Below are 20,389 nucleotides of genomic sequence, written 5' to 3'. Positions count from 1 at the left end.
AACCAAAATGTAATACCAGTTAAGGTATTGTTGCCAAGTGTGGTTACTAGCCGTAAAAAATGAAAGGAAGAAAAAGAAGACCTAGAACATATACATTTGTGGTGACTGAAATGTGAACATCTCTTCTCCAAAAGGTATTCCTCCTGCTATGAACAATCAATACTTACATTGTAGATGTGTAGCTCTGATTTAGGAAGATAACCTTGGAACTTCAGTGCTTTGCAAAGCAGTAGCTGTGTTTGCTGTCACCTTCAGTGACTTGAGGAAGTTGAAACTGCCAAAAGGTGAATTCTGGGGTGGGTTTTTTTCCCCCACCAGAACTGAAATATTAAAAAATTAGGAGGCCCTTATTTTATTCAAATAAGGAATTTCTATTTAGAGCCTCAAAGCTATAACAAGGTCAGCTAATAAGGAAGGAAACTAACGAAGTCACTGATAAAGAATCCAGCCAAAAGGACAGTTCACTGGAAGCCTTACCAAAGTGTTTGGCTTTGTCCTCTACAGCTTCAGTGCATGCTGGCTGGGTACAGGGCTGTCCAGTGCTTGAAAGAAACAGGACAGCCACAGTTTCTGTTGGTGTACCTCAACAAAACAGAAACATGTCTGCCTTGACCCCAGCCTGTGCTGCCTCCACTGTCCCTTAGCTGAAGAGCACAGATGGCTGCTAACTCTTCAACTCAACCCCCAGTTGCCAGAGGGTGTCACAGTGTGTTTCAGAAGGTCCATGTTCCACATGGGTTAACACCAGGAAGAACTGTGAGAGACCTTCAAGGATCATGCCAAACATCCTGGTCTTCTGGGCATGCTGACAGGCATGTGGGAGTAGAAACACTCTCACTTTAAATACGTATCCTAAGCATTTAATCCTGAGACGAGTTTGGTTTTTTTAATGAGGATTTGGGGATTTCCCATATACTGCCTTACCCTGATGGAAATCCCTTCGTTCCCTGTATTTATGTCACAAGGGTAATACATTTTCAAGATCTAAACTAATCCCAAGTTTTTTACAGTGTCAGTTGGGCCAAAGAACTAGCAAAATGTATGGGTTAGGAGGGGTGAGGGGCTGTAATGTCAAAGTTTCTGGCATCCTTAACTTATAACCAGAGGCTGGGTTTTTCATCAGTTATTAGACTTTGTTTTCACACACCACCTAGTAAATCTGCTTTAGACTGAGGGTACCCTGATACAGATTGGTTTCACTATGGGATGTAAAATCAGGAGGGCAAATGCCCAGATTCACTATCATCTCTTTGGATGGATGGGCTTGTAGCTGCCTTAGATAGCTTTGGAAAGGGCTAATAACTTCTCTTTCCCTGAAGAAACCTGCACCATAGGATATGCAAGAATGAGAGAATACTGCAGTACAGTTACAAAGAAGCCCAGTATTGGGTAGTCTAAACACTACCAAAATGCCTGTGTTGAATATTTCCTGCTGACTGCTTTCAGACCTTCAGAGCCCTACGTGCAATTTAGGCCATCTATATTTAGATCTCAAGCTTCTTTGTCCTTTGGCACAGTTCCTAAGTCTTCCTCTTACATAGGTTAATATGTCTGAAGAACTGCCGTTTGGAAGAGACCCTAAACCTTAATGATGTTTGGACATTCAACTAGACTTGCAGACTTAGCTAAACACCTGTAATATGATGGTCCTTATATAATCATGCCTAAACCCTTTGGGCTATGCAAAAGTTTCAGCTACCCATTGCTGTATTTTGGTTTTTGCCACTCCCGTACTTCTGTGTGCACACATCAGAGCCTATTTCCACCAGAAAGATTTCTGTTGCCTGTCCTGAAGCCTTTATACCCTGCAGTGCGCCTCTCTGCAAACAGGAGCACAATGAACCAACTGACCATTATCTGAACTGTGTAAATTCAGATGTATGATCTCTAACAACAAACTGTAAAGCTTCCTGTTTGTTTCTATTTCAGCTTGTGTGGCTGGGGCTAAATGCCTTCCTCTTTTGGTGGTACTATCTTGTGTATGACATTCCACCAAAATTCTTCTACACCAGAGTACTCCTTGGCGTAAGTACAAAACGTGTATTATATTGGCATAGACAGCACATAGCATTTTTCCCTAGTTTTATTTGATTGAAGGAGGATCAAGTGGCTGGAGCTGCAAGTTCCTGTAGGAGTTAAAAGTCACATGCAGACATACAACTGAATGCAGACAGATGCCCAGTGCTTCTGAATAGAAAGTTGGTACATAAAATAGACAGATCCCACTCTGAAGATGTTTTCAGGTAACTATTATGCTCCTGGTAATTAAAGTGAACTTAAATTTTGGCTGCTTTATTAAGCAAAAGATGAATAAAATATTGCTATTGAAATATTGTGCAATCACTTCCCTTTGCAATTATTTTTCATAGCATGAATAGTTTACAAAGCTATTAGCTCTGAAAAGCAATCATCATTCACACATTCGTCAAGCCTGTGAATACTAGTCAGGTAGTGAAGTGATCCTGGACCCTGGGCTACTCAGTATAATCCCACTGGTTAATGCAGCATTGTGTGTCTGACTGCTTCCAAAGCTGCCACGGGTCATGACCAACTGACAGAGAAAACTAATTTGTTCACATATTTTAAAAGCCTGATCACTAACAAAAAAAGCAGGCTAAGCTTCAAATTACAGAACATAGCACTTTTTAAAAGGCTTGCAAAGCTATGGTTTAATTCAACAAAGCATGAAATCCCATTCTGCATATGGCTTCACATCTATGGATCAAATTCTGTCCTTTGCAATCATGGTGCAGTTGCCTTTGAAGTCACAGAGACCTGTGCTTGGATAACTAGAGCTCAGTGTAACCCCAAGTCAGTAACTGTGATCTGAAACCTGAAAGGGTCCGAACAAACGCAAGGAGGGCAAACATTATCTTTTGCTTCCCTTCACTGTGTTTGGATTAATATGGTCATTGTTCCCTCTGTTCAAACAGCCTTTGTTCAAAAATCTGAAATCGTACAGGGTGAAGAGCAACATTAAGGGAATATAATCCTAAAAGATGAGACAACAAATTTCCCTAGACTCCCTTTACTGACAACAGAGAACATAAAACCGCTTCCCTCATAAGCTGCCCTTCTGTCTGCCACACCCCCCCAGCCAACTGAAGCCCCAGCAGTGAGACTTTCTTTACAGCCTTGGGATAGAAAATTTACTAATGGCTTCAACTTGCATCTGTGCTTGGCCATTGATTGTCAGACATGACAGGGAGCTTTTTGTACAAGCCTATTATTTCAAAACTGGAAATAAAAGCTGTCTATCTGGAGGAATGTGTTCTGCCCCACCTGTGTCTCTGACTTGGCCAGAGCATGACTACTCTGAAATGTGGACATTGTTAATTAACTCTAGATCTCACACTCACGAAAAGTTGTGATATAATGCATAAATGAAATCTGTGTCTACCCATGTTCCGGATAATGCCTTGGTTAATGCATTAAATAACATTATCTTTCCAATTACAGCGTGCTTTGGCTCTGGCAAGGGCCCCGGCAGCTTGCTTGAATTTCAATTGCATGCTGATTCTGCTGCCAGTATGTCGAAACTTGCTCTCCTTCCTCAGAGGATCAAGTGCGGTAAGATGAAGAAAGAATTTCAAAATTTATGAAAGATAAAAACCTAAGCAGCCTTGCAAATATACTAAGCAACTCCATCCAAGTTCCCCAAATATGCCGTACTTTGGGGATGTCCTCTTTTAGGAAGCAGATAAGGCTGATGAGCAAGACTGAGGTCTGTATGCCAGTGGTGTACCTAGAGCTCTGTTGAGAGGTTTAGCCTTGAATTAGCCTCCTTCAAGTCTTTAAACTCGAATGCATTTTTTCCTGCCTCCGGGGCATTGTGCTGCCTTGGCTGCAGGTGCAAAGCCCTTCTTCTGGCAGGCAGAGCCATTGGTGCTGCTTGCACACGTTCACATCATTTGTCACTGATGCAACACCCATTTACAGAGGGAGATACTAGCCCATGTCTTCTGTCTTTGCATGTTCAGTTCTCAAAGTAAATGTAGGCTTTCACAGACTTTCAGAATGGGACTTTTTCCACCTGTTTCATTGTAGTCTTTCTTGTCCGAGGTGCATTTCCATCTCAGGGTGAAATAGTTTTCAGACCTTTTGACCGTTTCTAGCTCCCAAATGCAAATGTTATACACAGCACTGAGGAACCACCACTAAGAAGAGGACAACTGATTCTCAGTGACAGCTGGAGTATCTTCCTATGGTAGTACTGACTGTATCACACTGTTGAAATCTAGATTTCTGGCTATTACAGCAGAAATAACACAGAAAATGCATGCCGTGGTGCAGTGAAAGAAGCAGTGGTGTCCTCAAGCTCATGAACTGTCCTTCCAAATATATAATGATTCCTCCTTTCTTTCTAGCCTCTTTAATATACACATAGTCAACAAAACCAGTTCACAGAAGTTGGTTTTCATTTATAAATCTAGCATAAATTCTTACACACAAATGAGAGAGCCTGTGGGGGCTGAAAAAGCAGAGCAAAAGAGGAAGCAATAAAATAGATGCACTATTTCAAGAGTCCTTCACAGGGGAAGAGAGCAGAATACAAAGTAATAAGAAAATAATCAGAGACAACCCCGGCTTACCTCCATCTGGTAGATATATCCTGACAATCAGTGAGGCTGAATAAATGAGATGTGTCTGCCTCCTTAAGCTCCTAAATTACATTTAGGAGTAAGGACAGTGCCCTGCCCTTTTTAAGGCATAACACTTAGGAATAGAGAGTTGTAACTACACAGACCAGGCTTTCAGTCTTGTGCTATACCCCTTCAGATGCTACAAAAGCAGACAGCCATACCTGCCACCTATGTAAAAGGAAAAAGAACAATAAGTAAAACTGTAGGGTTAAAGCTGTTCTTCCCTGCCCTAAGAAAGATCAACTAGTATCTGTCAAGATTTAGAGCTGACTCCCCAGGCTGCAGAAGTCAATCATGAACGTAAATTTATTAAGAATTAATGTTGCTGTTGGATGAATACAACTGGAAAATATTGATGAGCTCTTGATCATACAAGGCCTTCATGAGGTCTAAAATAGATTTCACGGAGGTCAGGCTGAAAGCAGGTTGGGCAGAGGTCTTCTGAGGTCAAAGCAAAAAAAGAGCTGAAGACACTTTTGGGAACATTACTGGAGGGCTAAAAACTCATTCCAAGGGTTGAGGATTGTACTCCAGCTAGGACTTTATGCTACTTGTTCTGAATTACTTATCTCCTAACATCTATAGCTTAACTTTTCTAACCAGGATCTCGATGAAGCTGTCCCTCTTATCTCCGTGTTCATGCTACAGAGTAAGGCCTTCTGCCTTGGGCACTGTGGTAGAGTCACTCAGGCTACACCCCAGTGTGCAGGTGAGACCCATGCAGAGAGCTACAGCTCCCTTTCTGCTTCCTGCCTGCAGCTCGTTGTCTTGCTGGTGGCACTGGGCTGTGTGATGAAGCAAAGGGCTCCGAGGATGAGCAAGGAGGGGAGGGAAGGCCATAAAATAAGGGCTGTTAGATGGTGCTTGTTTAACTTCAGTTGCTTTTTGCAATTAGTCTGTACCTCGGGAAGGAGGTAATTTTATATCTTAGGCAAACATGCACAGCCCAGTGTGCCAGTGGTAGTGTCAGGACTGTGGTGGCACAGGAGTACAGCTGCTTATACTTGTTCTGTTGTCTGTAATTAGCTGTGCTCTGCAGGTAACACCTGTGAGGATCTCTTAAGAAAAATCAGGATTTTAAAATGTCAAATAACTTACTGAAAGGGCAGTGACCTTTCCAACAACAATGTCATTGGGGTTAAGGAGAGGGGAGGATTGTTGAAACTCACTGTTCAATAGGAGTGTGCTGGAAACTCTTGCCCTTTACATCCTGCCATCCAGAAATCATACACTACAAATTTATTTGTGATTAATTGAAAGAACAGCTTTGTTTTCTTTGCATGCCCTTTATTGCCGTATTCATCACTGTTGTTAATGAGCCTCAATACTTTTTTTGCCATTGCTTGGCCTTCTGCTTCTTGAACAGAAAGACCAAGTGCTTTTTGCAAGGCAGTCAAGCAGAGCTCCACTTCCTTTACTATGCTACAGTTTATTCTACAGTCTTCTTAATTGTGTCTCAAGATACATGATACAGGGAAGGACAAAATTCTCCTGGCTGTTGTTATAGTCTGCCGAAGTCATTGCAGTAGCCCCAGAGCGTTTTTTTAAATCAATGGCACAGCTGGGGAATAACTGGAGAGAACTCTTTCCTGCTCATCTGTTTATCTGTACAGTTAACACTCATGGGACATTTAGAAATGGACTGGTATGGAAGAGTAAGGCCACTGCTGCTATATCTCCACTAAGTGACGAACAAATCAGAAATTAAATTGTTCTGGTGTTTCAGCACCCCTTCTGTTTCACTCCGGGATGGGAGCTGGGGCGATCAGCTCCACCCTCTCAGCTGGGAAGATGCATTACCTTACCCTGGCCTCCACAAAGTTAATGTCCAGCAAAACCTGGGAGAATATTTTTGTCTCTCTTTATTCATGGTGTGAAACATTTACCTGGCTCCTGTGAGGAAATGTTTGTGTTAGTTTCCACAGTGTTTTCTTCCCTTTGCCAATCAGCAAAAGCAATATAAAGATACAACACAGGATAATCATGCTTTCTACTGTGTGGAGACAGTAAATCTAGCCTTACAGGAACTTAAAGTTATAGGAAAACTCCCACTGACTGCAGCACCATTTAGATGGGGCCTCTTAGGAACTTAACATTCTTCATGAACGTATCGTTCTGTTTTTCTTAAGAGCCAACTTGTTCAGTTTGTATCAGCAGAGATTTTCTCTTTCTGTTTCTCTTTGTGTAACTCCAGAAACAAATTGTAAGTGAATGCCTGGCAAGTACACCCAGTATTTTGGGGAAGGAATCACTTCGCATTACTGACCATAAGTGACTAACACATTTGGGGTGGAAGCTCCCTGAGACAGTCATACCCAGACTTTGCAATCCATTTCTACAGCATGAACCACAACAGGATCCTGATGCTGGGTGGCGACTTGCCACTACCAAAGCAGTCACCCTGCCATGGCAGACTGTGACCCCTCCTTCTGTTTATAGCATGTACTTTAACACAGATAATATATATACTTTGTCATACTGGACGTTAAGTTTTTTCTCATTATCAAGTGATTTGTTTCAATGGAACACATTAAAACATCATCTGTTATTCCTGTAGTCTGAAGTATGGGAGAAAATATTTTTGTCTATATTTAGGAATTCTAGATTTTTACTAGCAATGCCATCAATTGTTGTGCTCAGGCCCTCTGTTTTTGTTCCTACAATTAAGTAAGTGTGCATAGAAATCACAAAGAGTCTTCAAATACTTTCTTTCTTCAAACCCAAAGTGCTGCTCTACCCGCGTCAGACGACAGCTGGACAGGAACCTCACCTTTCACAAAATGGTGGCATGGATGATCGCTCTTCATACTGGTTGGTACTCAAATGTTTCTTGGTTTATTGCTTTGTCATGTGTTTTACACAGAACCCAGCTGGGATTCAAGTTCTTAAGGATATGTGTAGAGACGTGATTTCATTAACCTAAAGGAGTCAGCATGTGCCAAGGCTTAAATCAGTTTTCAAACACTATTCTGCAACTGGCAGAGAGCAAAAGAAAAATAAGAAATAATACTTTTCCCTTGATCCACCAGCAGCATTTATGACACTGGTTAATAAAGGATGTTTAGCAATGCCCTGAGAACCACGTACTCTGGCTTTAATTCTTGTTTAGACTTTTTTCTTTGCTGGCATGTCTGAAACAAATAATAAAAATGATAAAAGGGTATATAAAAACCTGGACAGGCCACGGGAATATTTTCATATTTTATATCTCATTTCCTAAACTAAGGGGTTTCTTTTTTTTTTTTTTCCCCATCACATTTGTCACTTCTCAGTGCAAGTAAATTACAAAGATATATCCTAGAACAGTCTTCATATCAGTAGATTACTTGAGTTAAGCAAGTTCCCTTTCTGAGCTGTGGCTGAAAACTCACCACCTCTTCACAGAAAAGGAGCAGGGCGATGCAGTTAACGTAAGGCCACAGAGGAGGGCTGCAGCAGAGGATTGCCTGGGGTGTTAGATCTGTACCCATCAGGCCCTGTTTTGAAGGTGAATAGGTATCTGGTGGTACAAAAAGGAGGAAATTTTGAAAAGCATTATACGGCTTGCCCCCACAATGATGTGTAGTGGAGGTAGTGTGAAACACCTCAGCTGTACTAGGTTTATGAACACATCCAGCTCATCATGAACATTATTAGTGATTATTAGCAATACAGCAGAACAAAGCAGCACTAGCAAATGTGACACCAAAGAGATCCAGATTCATTTTCTGGCTTTTCTACATAAATCCTGGATAATCCTGACAAATAATTTAAGCCATCCCATACTTCCATTTCCCGTGTATTAGGATACTACTACTCAAGTTGTTGAAAGCCTCTGTTGAACAAAGATGTGCTGGAAACTTACCTTTACTTCTTTCTCCCACCCAAAAAGATGTAAACTTCAGTTGGTAAGGTAGAACATGTCAGTGATCTCAAATTTTGATGAAGAGGGTGAAAGTGGCAAAGGTCTTAAGCTTCAGTTGACAAATGTTCCAAAGTTTCATATGGTAGCCAAAACCACTCAGTACTTGTCTTGTGCTTAACAGTGATTATTTCTTTCCTGTCACTCCTAGCAATTCACACCATTGCACACTTATTCAACGTAGAGTGGAGTGTGCACGCCCGTGTTGAAGAGAAACACACTCTGGCAGCTGTGCTTTCTAGCCTTGGTGATAACCCAAATGAAAGCTACGTCAACTTTTTTAGAAAAACTATTGGAGTAAGTGACAACAGACTGTGTAAAGTCATTATTACATTTATTTAGATGATCATATAAGACTATTTGAGCAAAGTACCTATTTCTAGTGTGCACAATCTGGGTTTGGGCCATCTTGCAGCAAATCCTTTTATAATTCACTCATATATTTATCAGTAATATTGTTGCTGAATTTTGGCATTTAAACTTTTTCACCTGAGGATTTCAAAGTAGTTTTTTTAAAATATTATGTAAAAACAAATACTCTGTAAAGCAGTCTTGTGACTAAGGAAGACATGGCACACAGAAAGGTACACAGAAATCAGGGGAAAAGTTTTGAACTTGGGCTGCTTAAGCCCTGGTTAACAAAAACCAAAAGTAAGGAACTTCCCCATTCCTCAGAAGCACCAAGTGTCCAGTGTCTGTACGAGTTAAGAGACCCACAGCTGCATGCCACCACTGGAAAGGAGAGCTGTCATTTAGCTCCCTGAAAATGGATGTAGAACTCCAGCTTTCAACAACAGAGCTATGCAAACATATTCACCTTCCCCAAGCCCATACTGCTGAGCAACAGCAGAGTAAGAAACAATGTTCGGTGTGTGAATTGGTGGGAAATCTTTTTCCTCTACTTCCACTTACTTTAGTAAAGGCAAATCTGCAGTGCAACAAAAATGGAGTGGGATTTTGGCGTTGTCGGCATACAAAATTGATAGAGGATGACTTAAAGATTTACAACAAAGCAAAGGATTTGCCAAGCGAAACATACTGATGGTTCAGCTGGCTCTGCTTTGGTGTGACCCCTTCCTTAGACCAACGTGTGCAATTATTTCACAGAATCCTGTGGGAGGCCTATATGTTGCTTTCACGTACTTGGCTGGTCTCAGCGGAGTTATCATCACACTGGCCCTCATACTAATCATCACATCATCCACCAAAACCATCCGAAGGTCGTATTTCGAAGTATTTTGGTACACCCACCATCTCTTTGTCATCTTCTTCATTGGCCTTGTCATCCACGGTGCTGGGTGAGTATTCACATTTATCACACAGTACATAATAACTACTGTATCTTATTGTAAAGCCTTCTACACACATAAGTATAGGGACTTAAGCTACCAAGCAACAGTTATTTTTTGATAGCAATGCTGGGCCAATGCAGGCTTTGAGAGCCAGTGGCTCTCACTGACATGTACAACAAGCTATTCACATGCATGAAGCTTCATGAGAACCTGGCATACTTAAGCTCACTGATACTCAATTTCTTCTGATATTCTAATGGGAAAGCTGTTTCCCAAGTTTTTTTCTAATTGTTAATTTATCTTTCTCTTCTAAAAGGAATTCCATCACATACATGCATGTAAGAACATCTCAGCATAAAAATTATGTAGACCCTAGGATTTTGTTGGGTAAATGAAAACTCTAGTAACACAGATTTATCTTTCAGACTTGGATGAACTTTTTAATATCAGCAGCATTTCAGAACAGATTTTTAGCTGTTGCAGCTCAACCATAGGCAACTGTAAGGTTTTGTAACTTCCAAATGCCAAACATCTTTTTCCACTGTTGGCTCATTCTGTAGCTTCTTCTGAAATAGCTGAGAAGCCTAGCAAAACAATTTTAGTGCTATGCAAACTCTATTTTAGCACTTAGAAAAATGAACTTTAGTTACATTTTTCAAAACCACAGAACTGACGCATAAAGAAAGACAAAAAAGGCTAAAGTATCCAAGCCACATCTCATAGTTCATAATTATACAATGTTGTTCATTTTAAAGGAAATTTTAGGTGCACTAGAAAGTATGCTTTAAAAATGCTCAGCAAAAATGACTATTCAAAAACACTTCCTCTCAGTCCAGTAATGCTAGAAAAAAGACAGAAATGAGAGCACAACAGGAAGAACAAAAATAGAAGGCAGATGAGGATCACCACCAGCATACTTGGCCATTCCAACTTCCAAAACAAGAAGGAGAAGGTGTGAGCAAAACCTGTTGAAAGAAAAGGAGAAGTGGTTCATGTTTCCTGCAGCAAAGACTGTATAGTTACTGACGAAATGTACAATCTTGCTAGTAGTAACTACACAATGCTATCAGAAAGCAATTCTTCCTAGAGGTTGGTGAGGAGTATGTGTTTCATAAAAGTTGACTTTTTGCTTACTTGGATGTTCAGTATACTTCCACCGTTTTAATTGCACTATGCTGAAAAGACAAGAGTTTGGGCAGCAGTGGGGTTGAATGTGGTTGTCAGAGAACTTCAGCTGTCCTTTCAAAGGAGATAAACATAGGAATATTATTGTCTGTAGAGGGAAGGATGCTTTCTGGCTGTGAACTCAGTGGCCTCACTTATTTGGCCTTAGAGGCAAGAGGGACATTTTGAGTTTAGATAAAATACTAATACACTAGTTGGACAGGTTTTTACACTGAAGGAAGGCATCTTACGTGTGCAAAGATGGATGTTATGGAATAAGTATGATCTGACAGTCTCAAAGTAACATGCTAGAGAGAGGCATAGATGTCAAGTTTATTTCAGGAGACAGAAGGCTGTGTGTCATACTTAAGCATATATACATACATACAGATATGTATATACAGAAAACTGAACGAAAGATAATTAACAGAATCAAAGGGGCATATCCCTGTCCGTTACAAGCCATTACAGCACTTTAGTAGCACTGATGTTTTCTGTGCATGACCTATGTGTCACGGACAAACATCCTAAACTTCCCATCACAGTAAATGTAAAGAGGAGAGAGCACAGAGATGCAGATCACCCTGCTTTGGAAGCTAAAGTAAAACTTTCAGCTGAAAAAGAAGTAGCTATAAGGCTATACTACTGAAAGCTTAGTTACAGTACTGGAAGAGCATCTGCACTGAGTAATGAGGGAAAATAAGTCTTTTTTTTCTCCTGTACAGGGTACTGGCATTGTCAGACCTTGAATGGAGCATAGGACAAGGCCAAGAACCTCAGGTTCACTTTCCCTTAAGCAACAGGGTGAGGAGTGGCAGGAAATGGGCTCCTCCTGCCCCCCAACTCATCCCAGAGGGCAGGCAGCTCAGATGAACCCGTTGTCATTAGTAGGGAAGTAAACTGCAGCTGGTGATGTTCCTGCAAACTGCAACTCATGACACTCCCAGGACAGTGTCATTCCTTCCCTTTATTTTTCAGACAGGATGTTAATCAAACCTTTAATGAGGAAGAGGTTCGTTAGTAATATTTGTGAGCAGTGCAACTTTTAAGAGGGTGCACAGGCTTTCTAACAATCTTCTGATAAATCTTAAAGCTGGGCATATATATGACTTACATACCACATGTTATTTGAAACATGAGAAACATAGTCTACTTCATGGAAACCGAGCTAGAAAAGCAGAAAGAGAAGTCATGGGAAGAAGATAACAACAGAATCATATTGGCATAAAACTGAACAGCCTGATCAGAACCAGACTGTTTCTAAGGAAAATCAGTAGATCTTAATCTAAATTTCTCTACTATGACCCTCATCCTAATTACAATCATTCTGGGGACTCTTACATGCCCCTGAGGCTGGCACAACTCCAGACAAAGGCAGGAAATAGTTAACAAGATCAGAACATACTTTTCCCCCTCAAAACTGAAACTGCCTTTCAGCTTTAGCTCTGCCACTGGAAATACAGCTGAACTGGAGCAGTCAGACTTCTCTATAATAAAACAAACAACAACAACAAACCCTAACCAAGCAAGAATATAGAGGCCGGAGGCTAACACAAGCTGATATAGTTTGCATAGCTGCTTTGCATCAGAAGTTCATCTGTGTTCATCCACACTGACTGAACAGCTACTCCACAGCTTTAGAGGGAGAGCAAGGGTCAAAGGAAGAATGTATGTTGGAAAGAGCTCTCCAAATTTCTAAGATAAACAACAGAAATTATTTCTGTCCAGTCACTAGGAAACTGGCTACCTTGCCCACTCCAGGTTTTGTTTTTATTGAAGAAAAAAGTAGGCTAACTCTGGAAAGAATGAAGCTTTCCTATTGTGACTGCATCCTGAAAATGGTAATGGACATACCTCTACATTTCCTAATCTTGTAGTCAGTATTTTTCCCCACAAACTTTCTTCTCCATTTTTATCACTTCAATAACATTTTTGTGGTTTGATTTGAGCAGTCAAGCTATATCAAAGCTGTAGAATAATAATAAGGGACATATACCTTCATTTTCATTTCATCGCCTTAATGATTCTTGGGGTTTTTTTTCCAGGCGTATTGTACGGGGGCAGACAGATGAGAGCCTGGCTGAACATAATCCAGAGGTTTGCTACAAGAACTTCACTCAATGGGGGAAGAAGGGGGCTTGCCCAATCCCCCAGTTTTCAGGGAATCCTCCTATGGTAAGAACAGTTGTCTTGAGTGTAAATCCAATTAAAAATGTTTACAGTTTACTCTTTTTTTGTTAAATAGCATATGCATTTGCTGTGGAAAAGCTGCTGTGTAACCCCCAGCACTCTTCAGTGGCTGCTTTCTTTACATAAAGCAATAGATTTTGACAAAATGGATTATAAGCAGAAATGGACAGACAGACAGACAGACAACCCCCTTCCAGTGTGCCATAAAATGAGCAAAATTAATAGGCAAAACAAAAGCGCAAATCATATCTGTTTACCCAAAATGTATTTTGTGGCTCGTGGGGACTTCTAGAAAGTGCTATAATCTACGCAATAAATAGTTTCACATTATTAATGGACTGATGATAATTACCAGAAAATTAATGCGTCTGGAAATGTGACATTGAAGCTTCAACTTTTATTGACTAACCAGACTGGTTGTTTGTTCACATTTCAGACTGATCTGTTAACAGAAACCACATCTCCTACAGTAATACAGACCTGAGTCAACAACACATTCAGAGCTTTACTCCACAACTTTGACTTAGTTACCTTAATTTTTAGACAAAGACAATATCACTCATAGGAAAATACCTTGCTGTAACTCTAGTGGCAACTAAAAAGCCAGCTGCAACTCTCAACAAAGAAACCCCCTCTCTGACCAGAAGTAATTTTGAAGGTGTCATCTCTCTTAAGGGGTCCCTACGCTGGTTGATACAGAACCTAGATTACTTGTCTGCTCATAGCATTTCCAGGACTCAATCTGAATTGCCATCTTCATTACCTGACTTCTCATTTTATTCTGCTTACAGACATGGAAGTGGGTAGTAGGTCCCATGGTTTTGTACCTGTGTGAGAGGCTGGTGCGGTTTTGGAGGTCACAGCAGAAGGTTGTTATTACAAAGGTATGTGGTGACGCTATGCTTAACACCCAGCAAAACTTTATCAGTTTTTCCAAACGGTGCAGCAAAGCCAGCAACTCCTACAATGTCATCAGTGAAAGGAACGTTCTGGCTGCTATCATGATGCTAACCTCTAACATCTAAATGTAGCCTGCCTCTAAAAGAGAGCAAGAGGAGGAAGTTAGCTATGCTGCAGAACTGAATCTTAGGAAAGAGAAATTAGTTTCCTTTTTATTGAGTGGAAAAAATCATAATATAGAAATTCCACAGCCTTAAGAATAATTTAAGATCTTTGTTTTCAAAACTACATGGATATTTAAGAATTCTGATTTTTCAGCAGAACAAATGACTCCTGAAAAGGAGAGTGAGGGGGTGCCTATTTTGTGCAGCCAACGCAAATGATGAACTTCTGTTCCCCATTGTGCATTGCAGACATATAAACACTGGTTCTGAAAGTCTGACAGTCAAATTAGCACAGCACTAAGCTCAAACATGTAAGAACTACCCTGGTCTTTCCCAGTGTAATTTCCTCACATTCCACACATCTTGTGGATGTATCCTGTTCAAATCATAGCAAGCTTTAAAGGATGACATTCGGTGTCTCTACTGTGCCCTAGCACAATGCTGACATGTTGGAAGGATCCTAGTGTGCTTTTTGATAATTTTACTAAAATATCTCTGAGCCATTTCTACACCATATGTCTATGGTGTCTGCTTAGTGTCTTGTTGGCAGAAAATTTCTTCCACGATGCTAAACTCTATAATTAATACCTACATTAATAGATAGACTTGATTCTCCCGTTTGCAAATCTCTTCTGAAAAATGAAAATAACCTTGGCAGACAACTTTAGGATTAAAAAATCGTAGTGACGGAAATACTAGCCTTGCTTCTAGAATACTGTTCTGTTTATTCTTGGCTAAAGATAGGCAGAATCCAAATGTCCATAGGTCCCACACACAAAAACATAAGTTTCCAGAGGCACTATCTACCCAATTCCCTATCTGTATGACAGCCCTGTGTTTTTGCCCCTACATACACTGTCAAATCTATTAATACTGTGCGCTGTGCCACTGTGTAAGGTGCATCTGGAATTCACAGTGCGCATACATAGATCTGGTGATATGTTACAAGACGTGCCAGTTTGACCTGTCCCTTTTGGAGTGACCGCAAACATGGTGTGAAAAAATACTTCAACCAAAAAAATTCAGCATCTTCTGCAGTCTTTCATCTGGCTGTCAGGTGCTGTTCCTCACTCCCAGTTCTGCTGGGAACAAAATTTCACCTGCTTGCCTTGCTGTCATAGCAGAGGATGTTGTTAGTGATGGAGGATGTAGATACATCCAGTGAACAGTGAAGACAGCCTTTTCCTTTTCCCTTTTTTACCCTTGTCCCTCCCGCTGTAGGTGGTCATTCATCCCTTCAAGACAATTGAGCTCCAGATGATGAAGAAGGGCTTCAAGATGGAGGTTGGGCAATACATTTTTGTCAAATGCCCAGCAGTGTCCAAACTGGAATGGCATCCGTTTACATTAACCTCTGCTCCAGAAGAGGATTACTTCAGCATTCATGTCCGTATTGTAGGAGACTGGACAGAGGGTTTGTTCAATGCCTGCGGATGTGATAAACAAGAATTCCAAGAGGCATGGAAGTTGCCCAAGTATGTACAAAAAGTCTCCACAGTGAAGTCAACCAACACCTATGACAGTTTAAATTTTGCTCAACCAGTTTGGTGGCACCTGTGATACAATCTTTAACTACTTCCAACACAGATGTGGGCCTTAGATGGCTCTTTACAGTTTCTTCCCATTAACACCACCTCTTCTTTTGCTGACTGGTATTCAGCCCAAATGTGTGTTGTAGCAGACAAATACCTACCTTTTTACTGTTATTTTAAATGGTGCTGATAAATATTCACTATTGATTTATTAAGAGTACTTTCAATTTCAGGATAGCTGTGGACGGCCCCTTTGGAACAGCTAGTGAGGACGTATTCAGTTACGAAACTGTTATGCTTGTTGGAGCTGGAATAGGGGTCACCCCCTTTGCATCTGTACTCAAGTCTGTCTGGTACAAATACTGCCACGATGCGACCAACCTAAAACTCAAGAAGGTACATGTCCTCTTTCCCAGAACCCATGGAATTGCTCAAGGGATGGCAGCCCAAATCAAAACAGGCCCAGCAAAGCTGATGTGGCTCCAGACACTCATGAGTCCTACGAGAAGAGTCCAGCTACCTCACAAAACTAGCAGGCAGAGAAGTAGGAGGGTCATAATTAAAGGAGAAATGTCCTACAAGCATAATCTCACATACAAATCCTCACTGTGGCCCTGGGGATTTCCAGTGGAGATGCTTTTCAATCTGCATGAGAAACAAGAAGTCCAAGGCACTGACACAGCCCATGCAAATATTGCATTCCTTCCCTAAGCACAGAGAAAGCAATACATCAGTGGAAGAGCACTGCTAGCATCCTCCTCTCCCCTCCTGCCTCTGGAAACTCCCTGTGCAGAGGTGTGGGGGTCACACTTTGCTCTTATGGTCATATTCAGAGAACAGAACTGGTTTTGTTACCTATTTTAATTTACCTTGCCTGCCAAGGGAGGTAGAGTCTACCTCTAAATCATTTATTTATGTCCTAACAAACTGTTTTACAATAATGTATGTGGGGAAATATCATGAACTAAAAATGTCACCCACTGGTGGAAGAGAAATAGAAAGATATTTCCTTGTTCTTGCTGTCACTCATTCTGCTTCACAACCCTCCCAGCATCAAAACTCCTGAATAGCTTCCATAAGAGCCTACCCATCTACTGAAGTAGTTGGGGCAATTTCTACAAGAACTCTACAATCCCCATTCTGTTAGCAGACATAAAACTAGGAACCGTAAGTTCCTATGTCCCCTGACAGCTTCCTCTTGTCTCTTCCAGATTTATTTTTACTGGCTTTGCAGGGACACTCATGCCTTTGAGTGGTTTGCTGACCTCTTGCAATCTCTGGAGGCTCAAATGCAGGAGAGGAATAACGCAGAGTTTCTCAGCTATAACATCTACCTTACAGGCTGGGATGAATCTCAGGTAACAAGATGGTAGAAAATATTGCTTCCATATGCACAGAGATCGATGTTCGCAAGTCTGTTATGTTTTGATGAATGTCCAAATGGGCCTCTGTCTGGCTCTCAGAGGTTTTACATGCAGACAGGTATTACGCATCAGAAGTTACACGGGATCAGCTGCTAATGTGCACTCTGACTTACTTTGTGGTCTGCTCCGGCTGTGCACTCTGGGAAGCAGTCTGTCCTCACAGCAGCAACCCCAGCTGACCATGCAAGTATCTCTAAGATAGCTAATATTGCTTAAAATATAATTAATAGCATTTGGGACTAGGGAAGGTAATGCACAAAGTCTGAGCAACAGCAGCTCATTTGTTTGAGGACTCTCATGAGTTCTCTGTCTGGCCCCATGCAGGCAGGTCGCTGTGGGGATAGAAAGGAGCATCTCGTCATTGAGCCACTTCAGAGTGTGTGATGGAGTCAGGAAAGGTGCTCTCTTTGTTACTTTTAGTGAAAACTTATGTCTCACCATTGCAAAATTCACCATGTGCCTAAAGTCCTGTAGCTAGCTAGATGGACAGGGAGGGGCAGGAGCAAGATAGGAAGTTCTCACACATGGGAGGGGTAGGGGCGGAGAAGGAAAAGTCCCACAATTTTTGCTTGGGGAGAACATTACCTGTAACTTTTTCCTCATATAAAAGTGCTGCAGAACTCTGCAAGGCCTGAACTTGTGCTCTTAACCCCACCTTCTCTTCCTGGCTTTACTTAGCTTAGCTGCTTTAGATGAAAGTTACACAGGGAGAGTGGACAAGACCTCCTCATATGGGTCAAGGCTTCCCGAGATCAAACTGGCAAGACTTCATTAAGGTCAAAGGAGTTGTATTATTGTACCTGAAGGGAAAGTTCTGTTTTAATTTACAGCTTTATTTTACAGTTTGTAGACCAAACCACTTCATTGCAAAAGAAATGTAATTAATTGCTGTGTTCAGTGCTTCATAGCTTTAACTCTTGAGATTGCCCAGTCTGGGGAAAAGGAGGAGGCAGACACCGATAGTCAGGACTTCACAAATGTTAGCTATCCTTGCTAAACACCATAAACTCCATATTCTTGGTTTGGAAATAATTCAGTGTGTATTGACATTACTTCTTTAACAGGACATAATACTGCCATATCTAACTCTGTCTTTACGCTGTCCTTTGTTTCATTTCCCACAGGCCACTCACTTTGTAGTGCATCATGAAGAAGAGAAAGATGTGATTACAGGCCTTAAACAGAAAACCTTGTATGGAAGACCTAACTGGGAAAATGAGTTCAAAACTATTGCAGGGCAGCATCCTGGGTAAACTTGTACAAATTGATAGTGTCCGTGGACTTCCTCTATCTAAATGCCATAATAGCATATTCTTGTTCCTTTGGCTGATAAAGTCTGAGGAACAATTTTTTTCTAACATTGTCCAGGTATTTTATATTCTTGTTTCAGCCATGGATGTGATCTTGACCAAATTGTTCTAACCAATATTTTTTTAAAAAATCATTCCTTTTTGGTGAGGTACCTCATGCAGTGTCTGATTATTAGCCATAGTTTTAGAAACAACATACCCCATCATTCCAGCTAGACAGGAGTATCAGGTGATGTCTGAATACCTCCTAAAATACTATGTACCTCAAAACCCCAAACCTGCCTATGGATGACCTTTAGCTGAGCACCCAAAATCAATAGGAAAAAACCCAGAAGAGTTCCTTTCAAGAATCAGTGCCGTAAGCTCTTCGAAGCTCTATTTCCTTGATTCCACTGAGGTCAATAAACCTGTCTTCACTGACTTCTGCTGAGCTTAGATTTAGCCCACCGTTTGTTTTAAAGGCAGTAGTAAGTGCCTTGCAAGTTTTAAGGGGTTATAAGTTTTAAGGACTAGACATCAAGTTCTACTTCAGTTCCTGTAATTGAGAAAAAAACCTTGCACCTACAGAACATAAGATTGATTTACATGAAGAACATCCAACTGCTCCATACCTAGTTCCTAACCATATTTTCATTTTCTTCACAGCTCCAGAATAGGTGTTTTCCTCTGTGGACCTGAGGGCCTAGCTGACACACTCAACAAGCAGAGCATCAGCAGCTCAGAAGCTGACCCACGAGGAGTACATTTCATTTTTAACAAGGAAAATTTCTAACTCCCAAGCATGTGTTACTCATTCAATATAATTTCTAAAGACTGGATCTCTTTTTCTATTTGGAATCTGAGGACAGCCCAGCTTCTAATCTCAGCTACACTAACGCAAATCCCTTTGCTTCTTGGGAATTATTTTGGCACTGTGGCAGAGTAAAAGAGTCAAGTTTTACCTTAGGGAAGTTTGCACTGCCCTCTGTATGCTGGCAATTTAGTAGAAATCTACTTTGTCTGTGTGAGGGGATTTCCCCTCAATTAACTGCCTTTATCCTCCTGTTATTTGTAATGACTGCTGAAAGGTCTAGGCAGCCATATGCATTTGGGAACCAATGCACACTGATAAAGCTTAATGCTATTAAACAATAAAGCGTTCTAGCGTAATGCTTGCTATTAGGAGACAGCTTAACCTGGCTGCAGCGAGTCCCTGGAACAAGACAGGGTTGGGGAAGGGTGACTTGGAAAGGTTGTTCCTTACAAGAGAGAATCTCCTTTGAGCACCAGCATCTTTCAGGTTTCCGAATACAAGCCTAAACATCTTGTCCAAGAGATAACACAGGCAGCTGAAAAGCAGCTGTTCCTCTCTAGGAAAGTGGAGAACTGCAAAGGAACCACCTGGATTTCCAAGTGGCACCCCCACCCCAGCTGCAGGGGGATGACAAGCACGGTTTCAAACCAAGTTCCGCACCTGGCATGTGAGACATTGCTCAGCTGCTTTGAACATGCTGTTTCATATCTTCAAATTCATGGTGCAGTGATGCAAAAAAGAAGAGATTTTGTGTTTTCAAGACTCCCATTTCTGATTTTCAAGGCTTAAAAAAACTTGTTCCTAAATGATTTAATGGGTATTTTCTGGAGCGTTTTTAAATACATGCAGTGCTTTTGGCCCTGTTGTTCAGCTGTTCCTCTTTGATGGTGAAACAGGTTTCAGAAAGCAATGATCACGTGGGCAGTAGCTGGAATAGCTACAAATCAATCTTCGGATGTGCACAAGACACCCATACACAGCACAATACTTCTGGATGTACACTACAGGTAACAGGTTCTTAAAAAAAAAAAAGAACCAAAACCTTTAATACCAGCAAGAGAGAAAGAAAATAATTT

General features: G+C 41.1%; 1 protein-coding gene and 1 long non-coding RNA gene across 3 annotated transcripts in view; one reads left to right on the top strand and one right to left on the bottom strand.

Moving 5' to 3' along the window:
• Positions 1-1,921, bottom strand: part of LOC129735307 (uncharacterized) — a 10,663-nt gene extending 8,742 nt beyond the window's left edge. The window contains exons 1-2 of one of the 2 annotated variants that reach the window (XR_008730729.1): positions 478-1,921; positions 168-274 (exon numbers count right to left, since the gene is read on the bottom strand). This is a non-coding gene — a long non-coding RNA (uncharacterized LOC129735307). The other variant, XR_008730728.1, reaches the window with a different exon arrangement.
• Positions 1-20,389, top strand: part of LOC102053609 (cytochrome b-245 heavy chain) — a 21,590-nt gene extending 1,201 nt beyond the window's left edge. Inside the window, exons 2-13 of the mRNA XM_005431905.4 lie at positions 1,930-2,025; positions 3,460-3,570; positions 7,370-7,454; positions 8,696-8,841; positions 9,652-9,842; positions 13,046-13,175; positions 13,982-14,074; positions 15,476-15,729; positions 16,020-16,182; positions 16,998-17,144; positions 18,335-18,459; positions 19,166-20,389. Coding sequence (XP_005431962.1) covers positions 1,930-2,025; positions 3,460-3,570; positions 7,370-7,454; positions 8,696-8,841; positions 9,652-9,842; positions 13,046-13,175; positions 13,982-14,074; positions 15,476-15,729; positions 16,020-16,182; positions 16,998-17,144; positions 18,335-18,459; positions 19,166-19,292 — 1,668 coding nt within the window. The 3' untranslated portion in view covers positions 19,293-20,389. The remainder of the gene's footprint in view (positions 1-1,929; positions 2,026-3,459; positions 3,571-7,369; positions 7,455-8,695; positions 8,842-9,651; positions 9,843-13,045; positions 13,176-13,981; positions 14,075-15,475; positions 15,730-16,019; positions 16,183-16,997; positions 17,145-18,334; positions 18,460-19,165) is intronic.

Source organism: Falco cherrug, chromosome 2 (genome assembly GCF_023634085.1).
Source record: "Falco cherrug isolate bFalChe1 chromosome 2, bFalChe1.pri, whole genome shotgun sequence".
Lineage (NCBI taxonomy): Eukaryota > Metazoa > Chordata > Aves > Falconiformes > Falconidae > Falco > Falco cherrug.
The sequence above is the reverse complement of the archived record's forward strand: the minus strand, read 5'-3'. Positions and strand labels throughout refer to the sequence as shown.